This window comes from Squalius cephalus (genome assembly GCF_949319135.1).
Source record: "Squalius cephalus genome assembly, chromosome: 8".
NCBI lineage: Eukaryota > Metazoa > Chordata > Actinopteri > Cypriniformes > Leuciscidae > Squalius > Squalius cephalus.
Window position 1 is genome coordinate 29057637 of NC_137129.1, and position 23269 is coordinate 29080905.

Here is a 23269-nt window from a genome sequence, read left to right on the forward strand (position 1 = left end):
ATTTATCATCACAGTGGGATACACAAGCCTGGAGACAAAGGGAAAATGGTGATGTTGGTTCAAATTGCTGTAAAATGTTCAAATTATAAACTTCAAATTATAAACTTCAATATGCTTAAATTCAAATGGTGTTATTTATGAGTAAGGTAGCTCTAAATATGTTGCTCAACCTTTATTTTTTTTAAGTCCGGCAGGCGTGAACACACCCTGTGACGTCATGACCAAGATTTGGCAAGAGCGCGTGTGCAGTGAATGAGACGGCCACATGAAACAGTTCACCTGTGAAAGGTAAGAAACAACTAATCTGTACGCAAAAACAAAGTATCATTAGCTATTGTGTGACATGGAGCATCGGTTTTATGCATTAATGTATTGATAGACGAACGCAAGTAGTATTTTGTGGAAGTTATATAATTAATTGCCTGACTTGTAGCTTATGATTACTGAAGCCTAATGAATCGTTAATTTATTAACTTTCATGCACTTGTAAGTGTTTAGCGTGTCACCTGGTTTAACCTAGTGTAGCTGGTTTCATTTTATAACAATTAGTCGAAACAGTAGCGAAACGATTTAAATCTATTACACCATACTATGATATTCCGATTAATCCGAGTATAATAATGTGTCTTTACTCTGCATTATGCCAAGTGATTTCAAATTATGAAAGTTATTTTGTGTATGATACACTATGTAGAGACATTGCGCATAAACTTAATTTGTTGGTTTTTATTAAGAGCATGACAAACAAACAGCAAACTCGTCTGTGCGCGCGCAAGAGAGAGAGAGAAACCTGAACTCATCTGAGCGGTTTGGACACATTCCACACACACTCATCAGACCACACTAAGCACACATCCACATCAAGCTTTTCTAAAACAATTCGATTTTAGAAAAACTAATTTCTATAAACATTGTTTATTAAATCAATTTAGCTTTTTCTCAGTTTTATTTTCATTGAAACAAAATGGAACAGAGATCAGATCAGATACTATAGTGAGCTCATCAGTTAGTTCATACCTTTACAAAAGTTTCAAATAGTTTTAGAGAAACACTTTTTAGAGAACTTTTTTTCCTGCTTGTTCACATTGCTCAAATTCAGTGCCACTGAGTCACTGCTGTTAGACATAGTCCTACAATGTGTTTACTTTCCACATAGTTAATGTTGTCATTTTAAAAAGATTTGGCATCTTTTGTAATTTTAAGAATTTAAAATAAGCAAAAAATTCAAGAGTTAAATGATTTCATGACCAGCAGGTTGCACAATCCTCAGTTTGCTGTTCCCTCAGCAGATGGTGGTGATAAAATACTAAGTTCTGTTTCAACAGACCAAAGTATTTTAAAGATATAACCTCACGTCCTGTTTGCCAGCTCACCATCAAAACAATTTTTGACATGTGACAAGTAAACCATTTTATTTATAAAAAATATTTGTATAACTTTTGGTTAGCTTGGTCTGTGCCAAATTGGTAGGAATGTACATTATAGGGGGTGTTTGAAAGTATGTTTTTCAAATTCATGTTTATGTTTGTATAATTCATCTCCGCTTATATTATTTGATGGAAGCATCCAGCCCTGAATAGACTGACTTCTAAACGTATACCCGACTATAAATGGCTGACTACGGACATCCTCTGAATAGCAGCCAATCAGTGAGTGCTTTGGATAAATCAGTGGTCATTTGTGCTATTAAACCCGCACACTTCCGCAATGGCAGTACAGGATCTTCACGCCACTCACGACAAGTCAGTGAAACAGCTCTCAATATTTGTTTATGCTCTGGCTCTTACATCTGAATTGTTTGTAATTTCCTCTTAAAACATATCAGTTAAATCTACACTTTTTTTTTTTTTTCCTGATGAAGAACTCCAGAGACTGGGAAGTAATATCAGATCCAGAATGTTCTGCACCTGTCGCAGGAATAAGCATGGTCAATAATGCCGTTCCAGGCATTTGTGAGGGATTCCTCATGAAAAAACGGAAGTATCCTCTCCAGGGCTGGCATAAGGCAAGTTGCATGAAATAAGAAAATATAAATGAAGAATACCTGTGGTAAATGAGCACCATGGCTTTGATGACCTATCCCAATGCAATGTTTTTCTCCTTTAGAGATATTTTGTATTGGATAAGGGGATTCTTAAATACTCAAAGACTCAGCAGGATGTAAGTAAAACCAATTTCTCTTATTTAGTAATCTTTATAATGTAGTAATATCTGCCTCTAGGTTTTTTTCTAAGTGTGTGACTGCTCACATCCTCAGATTGTCAGAGGCAAGATTCATGGTGCTCTAGATGTTAGCCTTGCGGTCATGTCCGTGAACAAGAAATCCAAGCGTATCGATCTTGATGCAGGCGTCAGCTTGTACCATGTCAAGGTGTGTATATATAACTGAAAATGTTATAGTAGTTATTGATATTGTAAATCAATAGAGTATTTTGTCCACCTAAGCTGAATCATAGTCAAGTCCAATCAAGACAATATCCAAATTGCAAGATTGCACACATGGTAGATTGTCCCCTACGCAACTGACTTAAATTTACCTGAGGCGTCTACAGTCGACACTTGCAAAATTATACTCTGAATTCACCTCTGACTTCACCTCTGACTGCGTTGGTTTATTCCTAAGAGTAGCTATTCTGACCACATAAAATGCCTAAATATTATAGTTACCTGAACCGCAATCTAACCCCGCGGCTAAGAGTCTCATACTGAGTCGAGCGACGTCTTGTTTCTTTTTGAACACTACCACTTGGGAATAAGGTCTCTAGTGTTCCACTAACCTGCTGTGCAGCATTAACTAAACAGACTCAAGACAATGCCTTCAAATATGCTTTAATCAGGGCCGGAGGATCTCGACCAATTTCAGAGAGAATCCCACCAGAATAGGATAGGAGCATGGCAAATGTGACACAATACATTACATAATTTTCCAACAATAATATTGGTTCTTCATATGCATAATTCAACAAGCTCTTCTGTCACTAGGTAGAAGCAAACTCTGACATCTTGATTTACTTCACTTTGTTACTCAGTCATGAGTTTATAAATTTAGATATGTCTAGTTTCATTTCCCCTTCTGTTATGTTCGGACATGATTTAGACACACTGACTGACTGAGTGTTTGGGGACATTTCAGGTTTCAAAAGCATATAATTGTTAATCCTGCAAGAAAAATAAATGTTAGTAATGATTAATTAAAAAGAATTCCATTACAATCCGTGTATCATTTGTTCAATCGTTTTTTTTGATTTAATATTTAAAGTAGAAAAATGAGAAAACAGTTCCTTTTTCGATTTTTAATTTTTTCCAAAAAAATGAAAAGCAAGAATTCAGCTTGATTTTTCGTTTTTGGTTCTGAGGTAGCAAAATTAATAAACAGCTGGAATATTCAAATTCAAGATCAAACTGTCCCGTCATCAGTTCTTCCTCAGTTCTTCCTCAGTTCTGCACTGCAGAATAAGAGTCATCCGTTGTGTGGATTCTTAACGCGTTTATTGCAACTACATTTAATCTTTTTTTCATCAAACAACCAGACTAACGAATGGTTCGACACAACCCGTACTGGGGAATAGATTAGACAGGGCTTTCTTCTGTGTAGATATAAATTCACCTAACTTACGCTTTGCATCAGCTCAGTATGCAGGGTAAATGACGGCTGTTAGCCTACCATGGTCGCCCTCGATTGCCCAGTAATTTTTTTTAAATAATAAATGAAGATATAAATCAATATAATTAGTTGTAAATTAAATATTTTTAACACTAATAGAAAAAGAAAAGAATAATGCATTGACTATATATAAGCCTATATTAACGTAAATGCATGAACTGTCATTCAGACTGACTATCTAACAACCGGAGAACAGAGAACAACAGAGATATTAAAATACATACTCTTCTGAGTTTTATGATGTAGGCCTTGTGTTTTATTAAAATGTATTAATTTATATCTCAAAGATGTGCGCAGTGCACCGGGTCATGTTGAGAGGGAAACAAACACATTTTATTATTAGCCTATTCAGAAATAGTGTAAAAGACCGGTAAATAAAATACAACATTAACATTATAAACACTATTAATAACATATAGGCTATATATGCATATTTTACTTCCCCTTACCTTTACTTCCCCTTTGACATTTGTCAAATCCTTAAATGAATGGTATTCAGAAAACAACAAGAATGAAAAATAAGTAGCCACGTATAATAAACATATAACCTAATAGCTTATAATAATAGCACATTGTGTCCTTTATTATAAACAACATTTAGCCTATTTTAAATGCCAAGCCTAAACAAATTTATTTGAATCGAAACTGAAACTGTACCGACGTGGTTTCGCGCATCTCTCATTCGGTCCAAAGTTTCCATATTTGCAATGTAACATTTGGATGCTAACTAGTAATGTAAAGAAGGCTTTAAACTTCAGTCGAGTCCCAATATACACGTATAGCTAAATCATCATCTTCACAGCAAGGGAAATGAGTTTGGAATAACTGCTGTGCGGCACAGCCTTTATATTGTACAACAGACAAAATAAATTAAGCAGAATAACTTTTTATATACAGTATTTGGTTGACTGTGTTTTATTTTAATAATGAACAGGCTGCGATGTCAAGTTAGCAATGCCAGAAGTGAACTGATATTAGCCTAGATGTTGTGTGAGCGAGCGATGCGCTGGCGCCATCACTTGGATTTGTTGCTCAGCAGGGGAAATAACTTAAAGGTACAATATGCAATAATTTTTTGCCGCTAGAGGGCGCTACATTCCAAACAACAACAACAACGGCGTAGCTTGATGACGATGTGAAGGAGCGTGGAATGATGGGAACTGTCGTTTTAAACTCCTCCGTGGATGTAAATCAGTCAGACGGGAATCGAAAAATCATGTTCATGGATGAGGCTAAGTTCTATTTTTATAATGACATCAGCGCGGTCTGTAATGGGAGAGAGAAGAGACGAGCGGGACGCAAGTAGGTCAAGTGCAAATGACGAACACCTGTGTCTTATTGCTGTGATCCGCGTGGAGAGACCGCTTATAAGCCGCGCTGGAACGAGAGAGAGACTGAAGAGAAAATTGGACGCAGAGAAAGAAAACCGGTGGATCCGAGCTCTCATTTTTTAACTGTTTTGTGCCGTCGCGGTTGCCACGGTGAATGCGCGTTGTGCACGACTTTTGTTTGTTTTGCTTTATTTTAATAAAGTACGAGTCCCAGTCACGCCGACCCCTGTCTTCTTCCTTCCTGACTCTTGAACCTCATCACACTTTTATTTCATTAAAATGAATTAATAATTAATACTAAATTGGTTATCATAGATGTTACTGTATGTCGAATTCATTGTTGTGATAATGCGGCACAGTTTTACGTGTTCTAAACAATTGTTGTAAAAGTACATTCGAACATACCAACATCATTTGCCAAAATACTGATTAATCTTTATGTATAACACATGCTATATTTATTTACATGGCCATAAACACCTGACGTGATAAACAATGTCAATAAACTAAACACAAACCTAAAGCAATAATACTTCCCTTACATAAACATAACTATTACCGAATGCTACATTTGGAAAATATAAAATTAAGCATGCTTTGTCGACAGAACCAGCTGCAATCGATAAAGAATAATTGTGTTCCATAACGACTGCACGAAACAAGCTAAGTTTGTTGCTTGATAGACGCTACAACTACAACTTCCGCATTTGTCCAGGACTCCACGCAGTACGAGCGGAAACCGAGGGTAACGCGGATATGACCAGAGCCCGTCTACGGAGAGCCTTGGCACTTCCTATTAGCCCCATTGTATCGATCTTGGTTGCAGTTCCATTAGAATTCCACTGGAGGTGATCGCGGGCGAGTGCAGACTGAATGGGAGTCTATGGGGCTAGACGGCTAAATGTGTCTCTTTCACCCGATTGCCGTTGAGAAATCTCAGATTTTATTGTAGGTTTTGCAAGTTCAACATGGGTTATAGGTCGAAAGTTGAATGAACGAGTACTTATTTCTTTTCGATTTCTTACAGGTTGAGTTGTTGTTGCCCATAACACGCTAGCATTCTGCTAATGACGTCAGCATTCTGACGTCATTGACATTTTAAAAGACTTTTTAAAGCAAATAAGTTACTCTAAAAAATCTAACACCCAGCAATGTGTAATTTCTTTGCATCTCCTTTCGAATACAACATTCAAATTACTAGACAAAAAATTATATCCTGAGAAAAGTGGATTTTGAGGGGTATTTCACCATAGACCTCCATTCATTCTGCACTCGCCTGCGAGTGCCCCCGCATGGACAGAGACGTGTTACTGCAGCCAGTCCAGAAACCGGAAGTAAGCAGAGAGTGCCAATTCTCTTCCTATTAGACATTCTCTGATATGACGCAATTGACTGGCGACTCCCAGCTCCCCCCTGCTCTAACGCCCCGTTTCCTTGGTTAAAATCACAATTTTCTCACGATTTAAAAATAGTTGGAAACATTTGGGATATTGTAAGTAATCAGCTTAACAAAATATATAACACTGTCCTTTAGATTATGGGATATTTTAATGAAAAATTCTTACATATTGTACTTTTAATATTCTGTCATTCGAAACAGTAAAATTTATATTTTTATTTGTGTACATTCAAAATGACTACAAAATGTCATGCCTTTGAAAAATAAAGAAAACAACATGATTTCTACTTTAGTGCGTCTCAAGTCTCCTTGAACATCTTTCTGGCGCACACCAAAAATGAACCAAAATAGAGTGAATAGCCTTCTGACGCGCCTACTTTTCAAAGTCAACATTTAGATTATTTGAAGTAAAATGCATTATATAGTCACTTAGGAATAAAACTCAGCGTGGTTCATGATAAAAAAAAAAAAAAAAAAAAAACGTGACTTTACAGTTCGGAAAATGTGAAAATGGCAACCCCCTGGCACTTGAACTCTGGTCTACAAAGAAGAAAGCCCTGTCTAGTCTATTCCCCAGTACGGGTTGTGTCGGGCCATTCATTAGTCTCGTTGATGGAAAACATGAAAAAGTTGGACAGGGACAGTTTGATCTTCGGCTGACAAATCAGAGGTAAGGGGCGTTTCATTCCCGCCCACGTGTAGAAATCGAATATTCCAGCTGTTTATTAATTTTGCTACCTCAGAATGAAAAATGAAAACTAAAGCTGAATTCTTGTTTTTCGTTTTAAAAAAAAACAAAAAAAAAAAAAACGAAAAAACGAATAGGAGCCGTTTTCTAATTTTTCTACTTTCAATATTAAATCGAAAAACGACTGAACGAATGAGACACGGATTCATCACACACTCAATATAAAACATTGAAACATTATTTTGATTATTTTGAGCTTCAAGTATTTGCTTTCTGCATAGTGCTTCTTTTTACTGAATGTCTTGCATGGAAATTTGGGATGATTTGCATATGCATAACACATTAGGCTTGATAAGCTGGATTTTTCACTCACCAGCCAATTTGACTACTAAATTAAGCCAAACATTCAAAATGTTTACTATCCAAAACAAAAATATAAGAAATAAACCAGATTATTAGTCATAGCTAAGATTTAAATATATTTATTATAAAATCTGATTCTGCTTTTAGTTTTGACAATCATTGTTTGCAGATAACATGAAAGCCTAATACCATAAACTGAATCCTATCTGTTGCAAAATTCTGTGACTTCTTCTATAAAACCGCATTTTTTTTTGTGTATTTTCCAAATATAGCTCACTCTAAAATAATGTTTAATGGTACACACGTTGAAGATTAACAGACAGGCTGCCAATTCTTAAAGTAATCAGCCATTTCCTCACAAAAGTCTCAAAACTTCACCTCCATTGACATCTATTAAAAAAAAAAGAAAAAAAAGAAAATTGTGCTCAAAACCTTGTTGATGATAAAACTATACCCCAGTATATAATTCCATGATGATAAAATTCCCCTGCCCTTTGCAAATGTTTCTTAATGAAAGCAATATGGTGTTTGATGCCAAAATCCACTTTTGGGATCTGTATAATGGCGTGCAAATGTCTTTGATATAAAACATTTATCAGACACCAGGGAGTGGGAATGGGCTGAAAAAGTGGCCTTTTGTATCCTCACCATTGTACCGGAAATGCTCCAGCGGTGTGTTGTTAACTGGTCACACACCGGACATCTCGAAGGCATACTGGACATTCTGTACTTGAGTTCTTAAAGGGGACCTATTATGCCCCTTTTCACAAGATGTAAAATAATTCTCTGATGTCCCCAGAGTGTGTATGTGAAGTTTTAGCTCAAAATACCCAACAGAATTTTATTTACAGCATGTTTAAATCCATCATTTTTTGGGTCTGTGAAAAACGCACTGTTTTAGTGCTTCTCCTTTAAATACTAATGAGCTGCTGGTTCACGTCACAGGGGGCGGAGCCTAAGCAGCCGCGAATCCCGCGATCAGAGCTTGAACAGGGTTGATAATAATAAAACAGACAGTCACAGTAATGGTGTTCATTTCGACCATAAAAATGCCTACAGAGTCAGAGAATATATGCTGTATGGAGTTGGAAAAGGTATAGTTTAGTTTAATTACGATTATAACCTATTTGGCATTGCTTGTATACACTATTAATGCAAGCCTGCTGTAGGACTCCGTCTGACGATCTAATTGTCTGAATGATGACACAAAATATACTGATGAGTTTAATAAAGTTTACTGTATGTCACACAAAAGATGAAGCATCAGTTTTTCTTCAGAAAATCACTGTTAGAGCTGAGTAAACAGTATAAGAGTAACTTACATAAATTTCTGTAGAGTTGAGGGAGCATTTTCTTTGAAAACAAAATGAATCCACCTCGTCTTCAGTGGCTGGCAGATTTCAAGAGTAAATAGAGAGAGCTATGTGAATGAATACATCCAGCTACAACACCTTCAATGCTTGGGAGATGCTTCGACGCTTCTCGTGAGTGCATTGCTGCAGCAATGGCTGATGTGTACAACTCACAGTGAACTCGATCAGGGCGGGTCTAAGTTATAACGGTATGTCAGTCAACACTCGGGGGCGGGGCCTGTGGCTTTAGTGATGTCACTAAAGCCACATTCTGAAAACGGGTCATTTGGAGAGACTGCTTTTGATTTATGGAGATTAAAAAAAAAGGAGTGAGTGGATTTTTATCACTGTAGGGTGGTTGTGTACACACACTGCCAACACACATTTATGTCCAAACACCATACAAAAGTGAATTTTGCATAATAGGTCCCAGAATGTGATTCAGTCCAAAACAGTGAATATAATCACTAAACAGGCAAAAGTTTACTTCTGAAATGAAGTGAAAGAATGAAAAAAATTGGGGTCAATCAGTTTGTATAGGTGTTAGAGAAAGGTAGGTAGGTGAAAATACAATGTGAACAGAAAGAGCAATCTATATTCTATTTCTCTCTATGAAGCATAAACTTTATTAAAGCCACAAAAACTTATTACTGAAAATGCACAAAACACAATCCTCCAACCTAGGCATACATTTTTCTAAACCTTTGTTAATGTTAGCGCAACGGGATTTTAAACAGCCTACGAGTTGTGCCGCCGGTTGTGAGTACACTCATAGAAATCAATGTTTAAACAATTTTAAAGACTTGTCATGATGTTTCTCGTCCAGTGTGGACTAGGATTGGGCGATATGACAAATCTTATTTCACGATCATTTTTTTGTTTTGTTTTATTTTAGTTATTAAAAACAAGAACAAAGCAAAATATAGCTGCGAGCAGCGATTACGGGCCCAAGCCAGTGGCACCGCAACCCCGGTGCCTTTAGTTACCTAAAGGCACCAGGGTGGCGGTGCCGCCGGCTTTGGCCCTTCATCGCTGCTCGCAGCTATATTTATTATTATTTTATATAAATATATTTTATATATATATATATATATATATATATATATATATATATATATATATATATATATATATATATATATATATATATATATATATATATATATATATATATATATATATATAAAATACAGAAAATATTACTTGTCTTACCTTATTCTGATTTTATGATACACTAAATTTTCCACAACAAATCCTTTAAATTTAATGTAAAAATAAAAACGAATGTAAGCAGTGTTGGGCTCACGTAACCCTCTCATTAGAATCAAAATGTTTCAACATTTGTGATGTATTTGGATGCTAAACTATTCTTTATTATAGGCTTTGTACTTCACTCGTGTTCCAATATCGACGAAAAAAAATCATCCTCTTCACGCGCAAAAAATGTGCTTGGAAACGGTGCTTACCATGAATGATACAAATTGTACTACTGACTCTTTAAACAGAGCAGTGTAATTTTTATATGTTAGGTTGACTAATTTATTATTATATTTTATTAGGGCTATAATGACCAGGCTGTGATGTCAAGATTGCAATGCTGGAATGTGTGTGTGGCCCGGGCGCGATTGAACAGTGGACACATAAAAACATACATAAAATGTTTTAGTTCATTCCTACATCCATAGGAATACATTGAAAACGCTCGCTCTACTCTGCACCATTATCAATGTCTGTGCGGACGTCCGTATTTTACTTTCGCTTTTAAGTTAGCGATTTAAAAGCCCTCAGCACTGTCACACGTCGATTAACCAGTGGGGAAATATTCCCACAGTCACCTCCCTAATATATTTACATATAAATACTATAGGACTACCTGATTTTGAACACAAGAGGGCAGTATAGCACTATGAATGACATGATTCATTTATTTTTTGGACTAAACAAACATTCTAGCTATTTTTAAACTTAAACAATTCTTAAATTGAAAAAGAATAAAATGGGTTTAGTTCTGATATTTGTATAATTTTGTATAGAAATAAATGGTGTATAATTACATTTTTTGAGGATATTTAGGCTTTGAGTGTTTCCTTTTGTTTGAGATATTTACAATTTAGCATCTTTAATGTATTTTCATCATGTTGAAAAAGTTTGGTGGGAATAAAATAAACCACTTAAGAGGAGTGGGTAAAAATGCAGAGACTGATTTTGCAAAAAAATCGACATTCAAACCAAAATATCTGACTTCCTGTTGGTCGGAGCTAATGACTGTAAATTAGAAAGTTGTCCAGCTCGATGAGCCCAATGTGCGTACTGATTTTTGTAACTGTACGTAAAACTAACCCCCCCCCCACTTTTGTCAAAAGCATTTTGAAAGTGACACACTTCCTGCTGCCAGTTGGTGGCGCTATAACTTTGACTCACAATAGTTACATCCATCTGATCGGCCTCTTACCACGAACACACTGCTGAAGTTTCATCATGATCAGTTAACGTATGCAGAAGTTATAACACTTCGTGTTTCTCTTTTCTCGCCATAAATTCGTTGCCTCACCACGGCCAAACCGTTCGAGATATCAAAAATCCCCTGACAATTTTTCATCCTCAATGCCTTGACTTCATGCACACCGAGTTTGGAGGCGATTGGATGAATTCCCTAGGAGAAGTGTTTCAAATTCCTGAGCATGCGTTTCCAAACAACCCTTAATAGCCGACTTCCTTTTGGGCTGGCGTAAAACTTAGAGCATGAAAGTTGTTCGGCCCGATGATATCTATATGTGTACCGAGTTTCATATTATTACATGAAAGCGTGTTTGATTTATGGACCAAGTTTTCGGACCCCGTTCAAAGGGTCGCTGTTGAGCCCCCCTGCCACGCCCGATTACCAGCTTCAGCCCGGCCCTGATGGCCATGGGTTCTGATCTGTGTGCAAAGTTTCAAGAGTTTCAAATTCGTTTCCTTGCCACGGCCAAATCGTTCGAGATATCAAAAATCTGTCCGCAATTTAGCATCCTCAATGTCTTGAATTCATGCTGACCGAGTTTGGAGGCGAATGGGGGAATTCCCTAGGAGGAGTACATCAAATTACACAGCATGCATTTACAAACAACCCACAATAGCCGACTTCCTGTTGGGCTGGCGTAAAAAGTAAAAGTACGAAAGTTGTTCGGCCCGATGAGATCTGTATGTGTACAGAGTTTCATATTATTACATGGAAGCGTGTCTGATTTATGGACCAAGTTTTCGGACCCCGTTCAAGGGGGCGCTGTTGAGCCCCCCTGCCACGCCCGGGTACCAGCTTCAGCCCGGCCTTGATGGCCGCAGTTTCTGACCCGTGTGCAAAGTTTCAAGAGTTTTTGAGCATGTCAAGTGCCCCAAAAGTGCCCGAAAGTTTGACAGAAAAATAAGAATAAATATAGCTGCGAGCAGCGATTACGGGCCCAAGCCGGTGGCACCGCCACCTAAAGGCACCGGGGTGGCGGTGCCGCCGGCTTTGGCCCTTCATCGCTGCTCGCAGCTATATTTTTATATATATATATATATATATATATATTAGAAGACAGAAAATATTACTTGTCTTACTTTATTCTGATTTTATGATACACTCAAAATATTCCACAACATTGATTAACGTTGATTAACCCGTTGATTAACCGGTGGTAAAATATTCTCACCGTCACATACCTAGTATATTTTTATATAGATACAATAGGCCTACCTGATTTTGAACACAAGAGGGAAGTATAGTCCTACGTATGACTTGACTTTTATGGGACTAAAGAGTACAATTGCTATTTTTAAAAGTAATTCTTAAATTGAAAAAAAAAAAGAATAAAATGGGTTTAGTTGTGATATTTGTATACTTTTATATAGAAATAAATGGTGTATAATTACATTTTTAGAAGATGAGGCTTTTAGCGTTTCCTTTTTGTACATTACTTTAATCCCTCACTATATCAAAACTGTTTGAAATATTTAATATCCGTTCACAATTTAGCATCTTTAATGTATTTTCATCGTGTTGAAAACGTTTGGTGTGAAAAAAATAAACCAGTTAGGAGGAGTAGCTAAAAACTCAGAGTCTGAAATATCCCAAAAATCCACATTCAGACCTAAATATCTGACTTCCTGTTGGTCGGAGCAAATTACTTTAAATTAGAAAGTTGTCCGGCTCGATGAGACCAATGTACGTACTGATTTTTGTTACTGTATACAACTAACCCCCCCCACTTTTGTCAAAGGCATTTTGAAAGTGACACACTTCCTGCTGCCAGTTGGTGGTGCTATAACTTTGACTCACAATAGTTACATCCATCTGATCGGCCTCTTACCACGAACACACTGGTGAAGTTTCATCAAGATCAGTTAATGTATGCAGAAGTTATACCGCTTCGTGTTTCTCTTTTCTCGCCATAAATTCGTTTCCTCGCCACGGCCAAACCGTTCGAGATATCAAAAATCCTTCCGCAATTTAGCATCCTCAATGACTTGACTTCATGCACACCGAGTTTGGTGGGGATTGGATGAATTCTCTAGGAGGAGTACTTCGCATTCCACAGCAAGCGTTTTCCAAACAACCCATAATAGCCGACTTCCTGTTGGGCTGGCGTAAAACTTGACCGGGGAAAAGTTGTTCGGCCCGATGAGATCTATATGTGTACCGAGTTTCATATTAATTCATGCAAGCGTGTTTGATCTATGGACCAAGTTTTCAGACCCAGTTTAAGGGGGCGCTGTTGAGCCCCCCTGCCACGCCCGGGTACCAGCTTCAGCCCGGCCCTGATGCCAGGGGGTTCTGACTTGTGTGCAAAGTTTCAAGAGTTTTTGAGCACGTTAAGGACCCCAAAAGCCCCTGAAACCTTGATTAACAATATAAAAGCAATAGTCAAATCCCCCCCTCCCCTCACACACACAGAGAGACAGAGAGAGGGAGAGAAAATTCTCCAGAAAATCCACATTCAAACCAAAATATCGGTCTTCCTCTTGGTCCGAGCTAGTTACTGTAAATTAGAAAGTTGTCCGTCTTGATGAGAACAATACACATACCAAGTTTTGTTGCTGTTGATAAAACTAACCCCCCCACTTTTGACTAAAGGTGGCGCTACTGAGCCATTTCACCACGCCCGTTTCTGAAACTTTGCACATGTCTACTGGATAATAAATGTGATGTGTCTGTCGAGTTTCATGCATTTTCAAGCATGTGAAGAGTCTCAAAAGCATCCGAAAAGAATATTAAAGTTTGATGCGTTGCCACGGCAACAGTATCTAAGATATCAATAATCCTTTCACAGGTCTACATCTGCCGTGTGTTTACATTATACACATAAAGTTTGAAGCAAATCGGGTAAAAATAAGAGGGTGATTTCAAAGCATTTTGAAAGTGACACACTTCCTGTTGCCAGTTGGTGGCGCTATAACTTTGACTCACAAATGTCACATCCATGTGATCGGCCTCTTACAACTAACACACTGCTGAAGTTTCATCAAGATCAGTTAATGTATGCAGAAGTTATAACACACTTCCTGTTTGAATTATTCGCCATAAATTTGTTTCCTTGCCACGGCCAAACCGTTCGAGATATCAAAAATCCTTCCGCAATTTAGCATCCTCAATGTCTTGACTTCATGCCGACCGAGTTTGGAGGCGAATGGATGAATTTCCTAGGAGGAGTACATCAAATTCCACAGCATGCGTTTCCAAACAACCTATAATAGCCGACTTCCTGTTGGTCTGGCGTAAAACTTAGAGCACGAAAGTTGTTCGGCCCGATGAGGTCTATATGTGTACCGAGTTTCATATTATTACATGCAAGCGTGTCTGATTTCTGGACAAGTGTTCGGATCCCGTTCCAGGGGGCGCTGTCGAGGCCCCCTGCCACGCCCGGGTACCAGCTTCAGCCCAGCCCTGACGGCCGCGGGTTCTGACCTGTGTGCAAAGTTTCAAGAGTTTTCGAGCATGTTAAGGGCCCCAAAAGTGCCCGAAAGTTTGACAAAATAATAATAATAATAATAATAATAATAAATATAGCTGCGAGCAGCGATTGCGGGCCCAAGCCGGTATTATATATAAAAATGTAACAAAAAAAAAAAAAAAAAAGCCACCGGGGTGGCGGTGTCACCGGCTTGGGCCCTCCATCGCTGCTCGCAGCTATATATATATAGCTGCGATATATATATATATATATATATATATATATATATATATATATATATATATATATATATATATATATATATATATATATATATATATATATATATATAAAAATGTAACAAAAAAAAAATATATATATATATACATTATTTATATGTAACAAAAAAAAAAAAAAAAAAAAAAAAAATATATATATATATATATATATATATATATATATATATATATATATATATATATATATATATATATATATATATATATATATATATATATATATATATATATATAAAAATGTAACAAAAAAAAAATATATATATATACATTATTTATATGTAACAAAAAATAAAAAAAATAAAAAATAAAAAAAAAATATATATATATATATATGGCGAGGCGAGGAACGGGCAGAGAAGAGCGAACGTTTTTGGACATTCATCATATCGCATTGGTTTTCATTTCTTGTCCTCAAACCGAGCACTAATCTGTTTATTTTTAAGTCACACATTCTCCATTGATTAAAAAAGACAATCAAATGTATTTTTTAATGGTAGTATTATTTTATACAGAAATAAATTATTTATAATTCAGATGAGAATAAAGTTAGTGTTAATTAAAATTGTAAGGAAAACAAATATATTGATCTAAAATCTACTATCATTTGCTGCAAATAGGTTGACTATTTATATTTATTATTATATTTTATTACGGCTGTAATGAACCGGCTGCGATGTCAAGATTGCAATGCTGGAATGCACTGTGTGTGTGTGTGTGTGTGTGTGTGTGTGAGGCGTGGGCGCGATCGAACAGTGGAAACATAAAAACATAGGCTACTCTGTCGTTTTGTTCATACAGGACATCATATAAACTGCAATGTGTTTACCTATATTTATGTACACTCGCAATAAAACACAACATTGTGCTTTTGTAAAAAAACATTCAAGCAATCCCACCCCCGAAATGGCGCTATTTTTTAAATGAAACTAAAATGCTCACGGCTGCACGGGCAATAATGCGTCTACAGCGAGGAACGAGCAGAACAGAGTGAATGTTTTTTAGTTCATTCCTACTTGACGTCCGTATTTCACTTTAAAATGAAAATTCTGTCATCATATACTCACCCTCATGTTGTTTTAATCCTTTATGAATTTCTTTCTTCTGCTGAACAGAAAGGAAAATATTTAGAAGAATGTCAGTAACCAGACAGTTTCTGATCCCATTGACTTCCATAGTAGGAAAAAATGTATACTATGGAAGTCAATGAGACCAGAAACTGTCTGGTTACTGACATTCTTCTAAATATCTTCCTTTCTGTTCAGCAGAAGAAAGAAATTCATAAAGGACTGAAACAACATGAGGGTGATCATATGATGACAGAATTTTCAATTTAAAGTGGAATATCCCTTTAAGTTAGCGATTTAAAAGCCCCCGCCGCGGTGTCACACATCGATTAACCAGTGGGAAAAAATTCTCAGTCACATCGCTAATATATTTATATATAAATACAATATACAATGGGCCTACCTGATTTTGAACACAAGAGGGCAGTATAGCCCTATGTATGACTTTTTTTTTACTAAATAGCGCATTCTGGCTGATTTTAAACTTGTACATAATTCTTGAATTGAAAAAACTGAATAAACCCAAAACTAGTTCTGTTTCGGTTTAGTTCTGATATTTGTATAATTTTATATAAAAACAAATGGTGTATAATTACATTTTAAGAAGATATGAGATGTTTTCTGATTCCTTTTTTGACATTATTTTAATCCCTCGCCATATCAAAACCGTTTGAGATATTCAATATCCGTTCACAATTTAGCATCTTTAATGTATTTTCATCATGTTGAAAAAGTTTGGTGTGAATAAAATAAACCACTTAGCAGGAGTGGGTAAAAAGCAGAGGCTGAATTTGCAAATAAATCCACATTCAAACCAAAATATCTGACTTCCTATTGGTCGAAGCTAATAACTGTATATTAGAAAGTTGTCCGGCTCGATGAGACCAATGTACGTACAGATTTTTGTAACTGTGGGTAAAACTAACCCCCCCACTTTTGTCAAAAGCATTTTGAAAGTGACACACTTCCTGCTGCCAGTTGGTGGCGCTATAACTTTGACTCACAATAGTTACATCCATCTGATCGGCCTCTTACCACGAACACACTGGTGAGGTTTCATCAAGATCAGTTAATGTATGCAGAAGTTATACCACTTCGTGTTTCTCTTTTCTCGCCATAAATTAGTTTCCTCGCCACGGCCAAACCGTTCGAGATATCAAAAATCCGTCCGCAATTTAGAATCCTCAATGTCTTGACTTCATGCACACCGAGTTTGGTGGGGATTGGATGAATTCTCTAGGAGGAGTACATTAAATTCCACAGCATGCGTTTCCAAACAACCCTAAATAGCCGACTTCCTGTTTGGCTGACGTAAAACTTAGAGCACGAAAGTTGTTCGGCCCGATGAGATCTATATGTGTACCGAGTTTCATATTATTACATGCAAGCGTGTTTGATTTATGGACACGTGTTCGGATCCCGTTCCAGGGGGCGCTGTCGAGCCCCCCTGCCACGCCCGGGTACCAGCTTCAGCCCGGCCCTGATGGCCGCGGGTTCTGACCTGTGTGCAAAGTTTCAAGAGTTTTCGAGCATGTTAAGGGCCCCAAAAGTGCCCGAAAGGTTGACAAAATAATAATAATAATAATAATAAATATAGCTGCGAGCAGCGATTATGGGCCCAAGCCGGTGGCACCGCAACCCCGGTGCCTTTAGTTACCTAAAGGCACCGGGGTGGCGGTACCGCCAGCTTTGGCCCTCCATCGCTGCTCGCAGCTATATTTATTTTTATATATATATATATATATATATACCGTTCAAAAGTTTGGGGTCAGGAAGATTTTTAATGTTTTTAGGAGAAGTCTCTTCTGCTCACCAAGGCTGCATTTATTTGATTAAAAATACAAACAAAAACAGTAATATTGTGAAATATTATTCCAATTTAAAACAGCTGTTTTCTATTTTAAAATATTTTACACTGTAATTAATTTATGTGATCAAAGCTGAGTTTTCAGCATCATTACTCCCATCTTCAGTGTCACATGATCCTTCAGAAATCATTCTAATATGATGATTGATGGTCAATAAATATTAATTATTATTTTCAATGTTGAAAACAGTTGTGTACAGATTTTTTTTCAAAATGCGTTGATGAATGTAAAGTTCAAAAGAACAGCATTTATTTCAAATATAATTTTTTTTAACATTTTAAATGTCTGTACTGTAACTTTTGATCAGTTTAACTCATTCTCGATTAATAAAAGTATTGATTTATTTTATTTCTTTCCCCCAAAAATAAAATTAAAATTATTACTGACCCCAAACTTCTGAACGGTAGTGTTTAATGTTACAAAAGCTTTAGATTTCAGATAAATGCTGTTCTTTTGAACTTTCTATTCATCAAAGACTGTACACAACTGTTTTCGACATTTAAAATAATAATGAATGTTTCTTGAGCATCAATCATCATATTAGAATAATTTCTGAAGGATCATGTGACAGTGACGACTGGAGTAATGATGCTGAAAACTCAGCTTTGATCACAGGAATAAATAACAGTTTAAAATATATTAAAATAGAAAGCAGCTGTTTTAAATTGGAATACTATTTTACAATATTACTGTTTTTGTTTGTATTTTTAATCAAATAAATGCAGCCTTGGTGAGCAGAAGAAACCTCGCTTAAAAATCTTACTGACCCCAAATTTTTGAACAGTAGTGTATATATATTATATAAAAATGTAATGGATAAGACACAGATAGTTTTACTTGCCTGACCTGATTAGAACAATGAAAAAACTTAAATGAAAAAATAACTTGGGAATCTCTAAAACGAGGGCGCGATTAAACAGTGGACACATAAAAACATACTCTGTCATTTTGTTCAGAACATCATTCAAACTGCAAAGTGTTAAAGGAGAAGTTCACTTTTAAAATGAAAATTCTGTCATCATATACTCACCCTCATGTTGTTTCAAAGCTGTATGAATTTCTTTCTTATGCTGAACAGAAAGGAAGATATTTAGAAGAATATCAGTAACCAGACAGTTTTTGGGTCCCAATGACTTCCATAGTATATTTTTTTCCTACTATGGAAGTCAATGGGACCCAAAAACTGTCTGGTTACTGATATTCTTCTAAATATCTTCCTTTCTGTTCAGCAGAAGAAAGAAATTCATACAGCTTTGAAACAACATGAGGGTGAGTATATGATGACAGAATTTTCATTTTAAAAGTGAACTTCTCCTTTAACTTATATTTTTGTACAGTAGCAATAAAACACAACATTGTGCTTTTTTTAAATACATTCAAGCAATCCTCCCCGAAAATGAAACTAAAATGCTCACGGCTGAACAGGCATTCATAATGGTGCGCGTCCTCAGCGAGGAACGAGCAGAACAGAGTCAACGTTTTTTAGGTTATTCCTCCTTCCATAGGAATTTATTGAAAATGCTCGCTCTGCTCCGCACCATTATCAATGTCCGTGCGGACGAACATATTTTACTTTCGTTTTTAAATTAGCGATTAAAAAGCCCCCAGCGGTGTCACACGTCAGTTAACCGGTGGTAAAATATTCTTACCGTCACATACCTAGTATATTTTTATATAGATATAATAGGCCTACCTGATTTTGAACACAAGAGGGCAGTATAGCACTATGTTTGACTTTATTTATTTATTGTTTAGACTAAACAACCATTCTGGCAGTTTTTAAACTTAAACTTCATTCTTAAATTGAAAAAAAAAGAATAAAATGAGTTAAGTTCTGATATTTGTATACTTTTATATAGTAATAAATGGTTTATAATTAAATTTTTAGAATATATGAACCTTTTAGTGTTTCCTTTTTAGACAATACTTTAATCCCTCGCCATAGCAAAACCGTTTGAGATATTTATTATCCGTTCACAATTTAGCATCATTAATATATTTTTATCATGTTGAAAAAGTTTGGTGGGAATAAAATAAACCACTTAGATAAAGGTGGCTAAAAATTCAGAGGCTGATTTTGCAAAAAAATCCACATTCAGACCAAAATATCTGACTTCCTGATGGTCAGAGCTAATGACTTTAAATTAGAAAGTTGTCCGGGTCGATGAGATCAATATATGAACTGAGTTTTTTTTACTGTAGTTAAAACTAACCCCCCCACTTTTGTCAAAAGCATGTTGAAAGTGACACACTTCCTGCTGCCAGTTAGTGGCGCTATAACTTTGAATCACAATAGCTACATACATCTGATCGGCCTCTTACCACGAACACACTGCTGAAGTTTCATCAAGATCAGTTAATGTATGCAGAAGTTATTCCACTTCGTGTTTCTCTTTTCTCGCCATAAATTCGATTCCTCGCCACGGCCAAACCGTTCGAGATATCAAAAATCCGTCCGCAGTTTAGCATCCTCAATGTCTTTACTTCATGCTGACTGAGTTTGGAGGTGATTAAATGAATTCTCTAGGAGGAGTACATCACATTCCACAGCAAGCGTTTTCCAAACAACCCATAATAGCCGACTTCCTGTTGGGCTGGCGTGAAACTTGACAGAGGGAAAGTTGTTCGGCCCCATGAAATCTATATGTGTACCGAGTTTCATATTAATTCATGCAAGCGTGTTTGATATATGGACCAAGTTTTCAGACCCTGTTCAAGAGGGCGCTGTTGAGCCCCCCTGCCACGCCCGTTTCTGAAACTTTTCACATGTCTACTGGCTAATAAGTGTTATGTGTCTGTCGAGTTTCATCCAATTTCAAGCATGTTAAGAGTCTCAAACGCATCCGAAAAGAATATTAAAATTTGATGCGTTGCCACGGCAACAGTATCTAAGATATCAATAATCCTTTCACAGGTCTACATCTGCCGTGTGTTTACATTATACACATGAAGTTTGAAGCAAATCGGGTCAAATTAAGAGGGTGACTTCAAAGCATTTTGCTTCCTGCTGCCAGTTGGTGGCGCTATAACTTTGACTCACAAAGGTCACATCCATGTGATCGGCCTCTTACAACAAACACACTGCGAAAGTTTCATCAAGATCAGTTAATGTATGCAGAAGTTATAACACACTTCCTGTGTCCCATTATTCGCCATAAATTCGTTTCCTCGCCACGGCCAAACCGTTCGAGATATCAAAAATCCGTTCGCAAGAATTCATCCTCAATGTCTTGACTTTATTCTCACCGAGTTTGTTGGCGATCGGATGAAATCCCTAGGAGGAGTATTTCACATTCCATTGTATGCGTTTTCCAAACAACGTATAATAACCGACTTCCTGTTGGGCTTTTGTAAAACTCAGAGCACGAAAGTTGTGCGGCGTGATGAGATCTATATGTGTACTGAGTTTAATATTATTACATGCAAGCATGTTTGATATATGGACCAAGATTTCGGACCCCATTCCAGGGGGCGCTGTCGAGCCCCCCTGCCACGCCCAGGTACCAGCTTCAGTCCGGCCCTGATGGCCGCGGGTTCTGACCTGTGTGCAAAGTTTCAAGAGTTTTTGAGCATGTTAAGGGCCCCAAAAGTGGCAAAAAGGCAAAAAAAAAAAATAATGAAGAAAAAAAAAAAAAAAAAAAAAAAAAAAATCCTTACGAAAACAATAGGGCCTTCGCCCTTTCAGGGCTTGGGCCCTGATAATCCTACCGAAAACAATAGGGCCTTCGCCCTTTCAGGGCTTGGGCCCTAATAATAATAATAATAAATATAGCTGCGAGCAGCGATTACGGGCCCAAGCCGGTGGCACCGCAACCCCGGTGCCTTTAGTTACCTAAAGGCACCTGGGTGGCGGTGCCGCCGGCTTGGGCCCTTCATCGCTGCTCGCAGCTATATTTATATATATATATATATTATATACACATACATACATACATACATATACACATATATATATATATATATATATATATATATATATATATATATATATATATATATATATATAGAAGACAGAAAATATTACTTGTCTTTATTCTGATTTTATGATACACTCAAAATATTCCACAACATTGATTAACGTTGATTAACCCCTTGATTAACCGGTGGTAAAATATTCTCACCGTCACATACCTAGTATATTTTTATATAGATACAATAGGCCTACCTGATTTTGAACACAAGAGGGCAGTATAGCCCTATGTATGACTTGACTTTTATGGGACTAAAGAGTACAGTTGCTATTTTTAAACGTATAAGTAATTCTTAAATTTAAAAAAAAAAAGAATAAAATGGGTTTAGTTGTGATATTTGTATACTTTTATATAGAAATAAATGGTGTATAATTACATTTTTAGAAGATGAGGCTTTTAGCGTTTCCTTTTTGTACATTACTTTAATCCCTCACTATATCAAAACTGTTTGAAATATTTAATATCCGTTCACAATTTAGCATCTTTAATGTATTTTCATCGTGTTGAAAAAGTTTGGTGTGAAAAAAATAAACCAGTTAGGAGGAGTAGCTAAAAACTCAGAGTCTGAAATATCCCAAAAATCCACATTCAGACCTAAATATCTGACTTCCTGTTGGTTGGAGCAAATTACTTTAAATTAGAAAGTTGTCCGGCTTGATGAGACCAATGTACGTACTGATTTTTGTTACTGTATATACAACTAACTCCCCCCACTTTTGTCAAAGGCATTTTGAAAGTGACACACTTCCTGCTGCCAGTTGGTGGTGCTATAACTTTGACTCACAATAGTTACATCCATCTGATCGGCCTCTTACCACGAACACACTGGTGAAGTTTCATCAAGATCAGTTAATGTATGCAGAAGTTATAACGCTTCGTGTTTATCTTTTCTCGCCATAAATTCGTTTCCTCACCACGGCCAAACCGTTCGAGATATCAAAAATCCTTCTGCAATTTAGCATCCTCAATGTCTTGACTTCATGCCGACCGAGTTTGGAGGCGAATGGATGAATTTCCTAGGAGGAGTACATCAAATTCCACAGCATGCGTTTCCAAACAACCCATAATAGCCGACTTCCTGTTGGTCTGGCGTAAAACTTAGAGCACGAAAGTTGTTCGGCCCGATGAGGTCTATATGTGTACCGAGTTTCATATTATTACATGCAAGCGTGTCTGATTTATGGACAAGTGTTCGGATCCCGTTCCAGGGGGCGCTGTCGAGGCCCCCTGCCACGCCCGGGTACCAGCTTCAGCCCGGCCCTGATGGCCGCGGGTTCTGACCTGTGTGCAAAATTTCAAGAGTTTTCGAGCATGTTAAGGGCCCCAAAAGTGCCCGAAAGGTTGACAAAATAATAATAATA

At 36.9% G+C, this 23269-nt stretch overlaps 1 protein-coding gene across 3 annotated transcripts in view; it reads left to right on the forward strand.

Moving 5' to 3' along the window:
* Window positions 1-211: 211 nt before the first annotated feature.
* LOC307162534 (oxysterol-binding protein-related protein 7-like) overlaps window positions 212-23269 on the forward strand; it is a 272901-nt gene continuing 249843 nt past the window's right edge. For all 3 annotated transcript variants that reach the window (XM_079877912.1, XM_079877913.1, XM_079877914.1), the window contains exons 1-5: window positions 212-288; window positions 1564-1742; window positions 1862-2005; window positions 2107-2160; window positions 2258-2371. In XM_079877912.1, the coding sequence (XP_079734038.1) occupies window positions 1611-1742; window positions 1862-2005; window positions 2107-2160; window positions 2258-2371 (444 nt within the window). In that variant the 5' untranslated portion in view covers window positions 212-288; window positions 1564-1610. The remainder of the gene's footprint in view (window positions 289-1563; window positions 1743-1861; window positions 2006-2106; window positions 2161-2257; window positions 2372-23269) is intronic.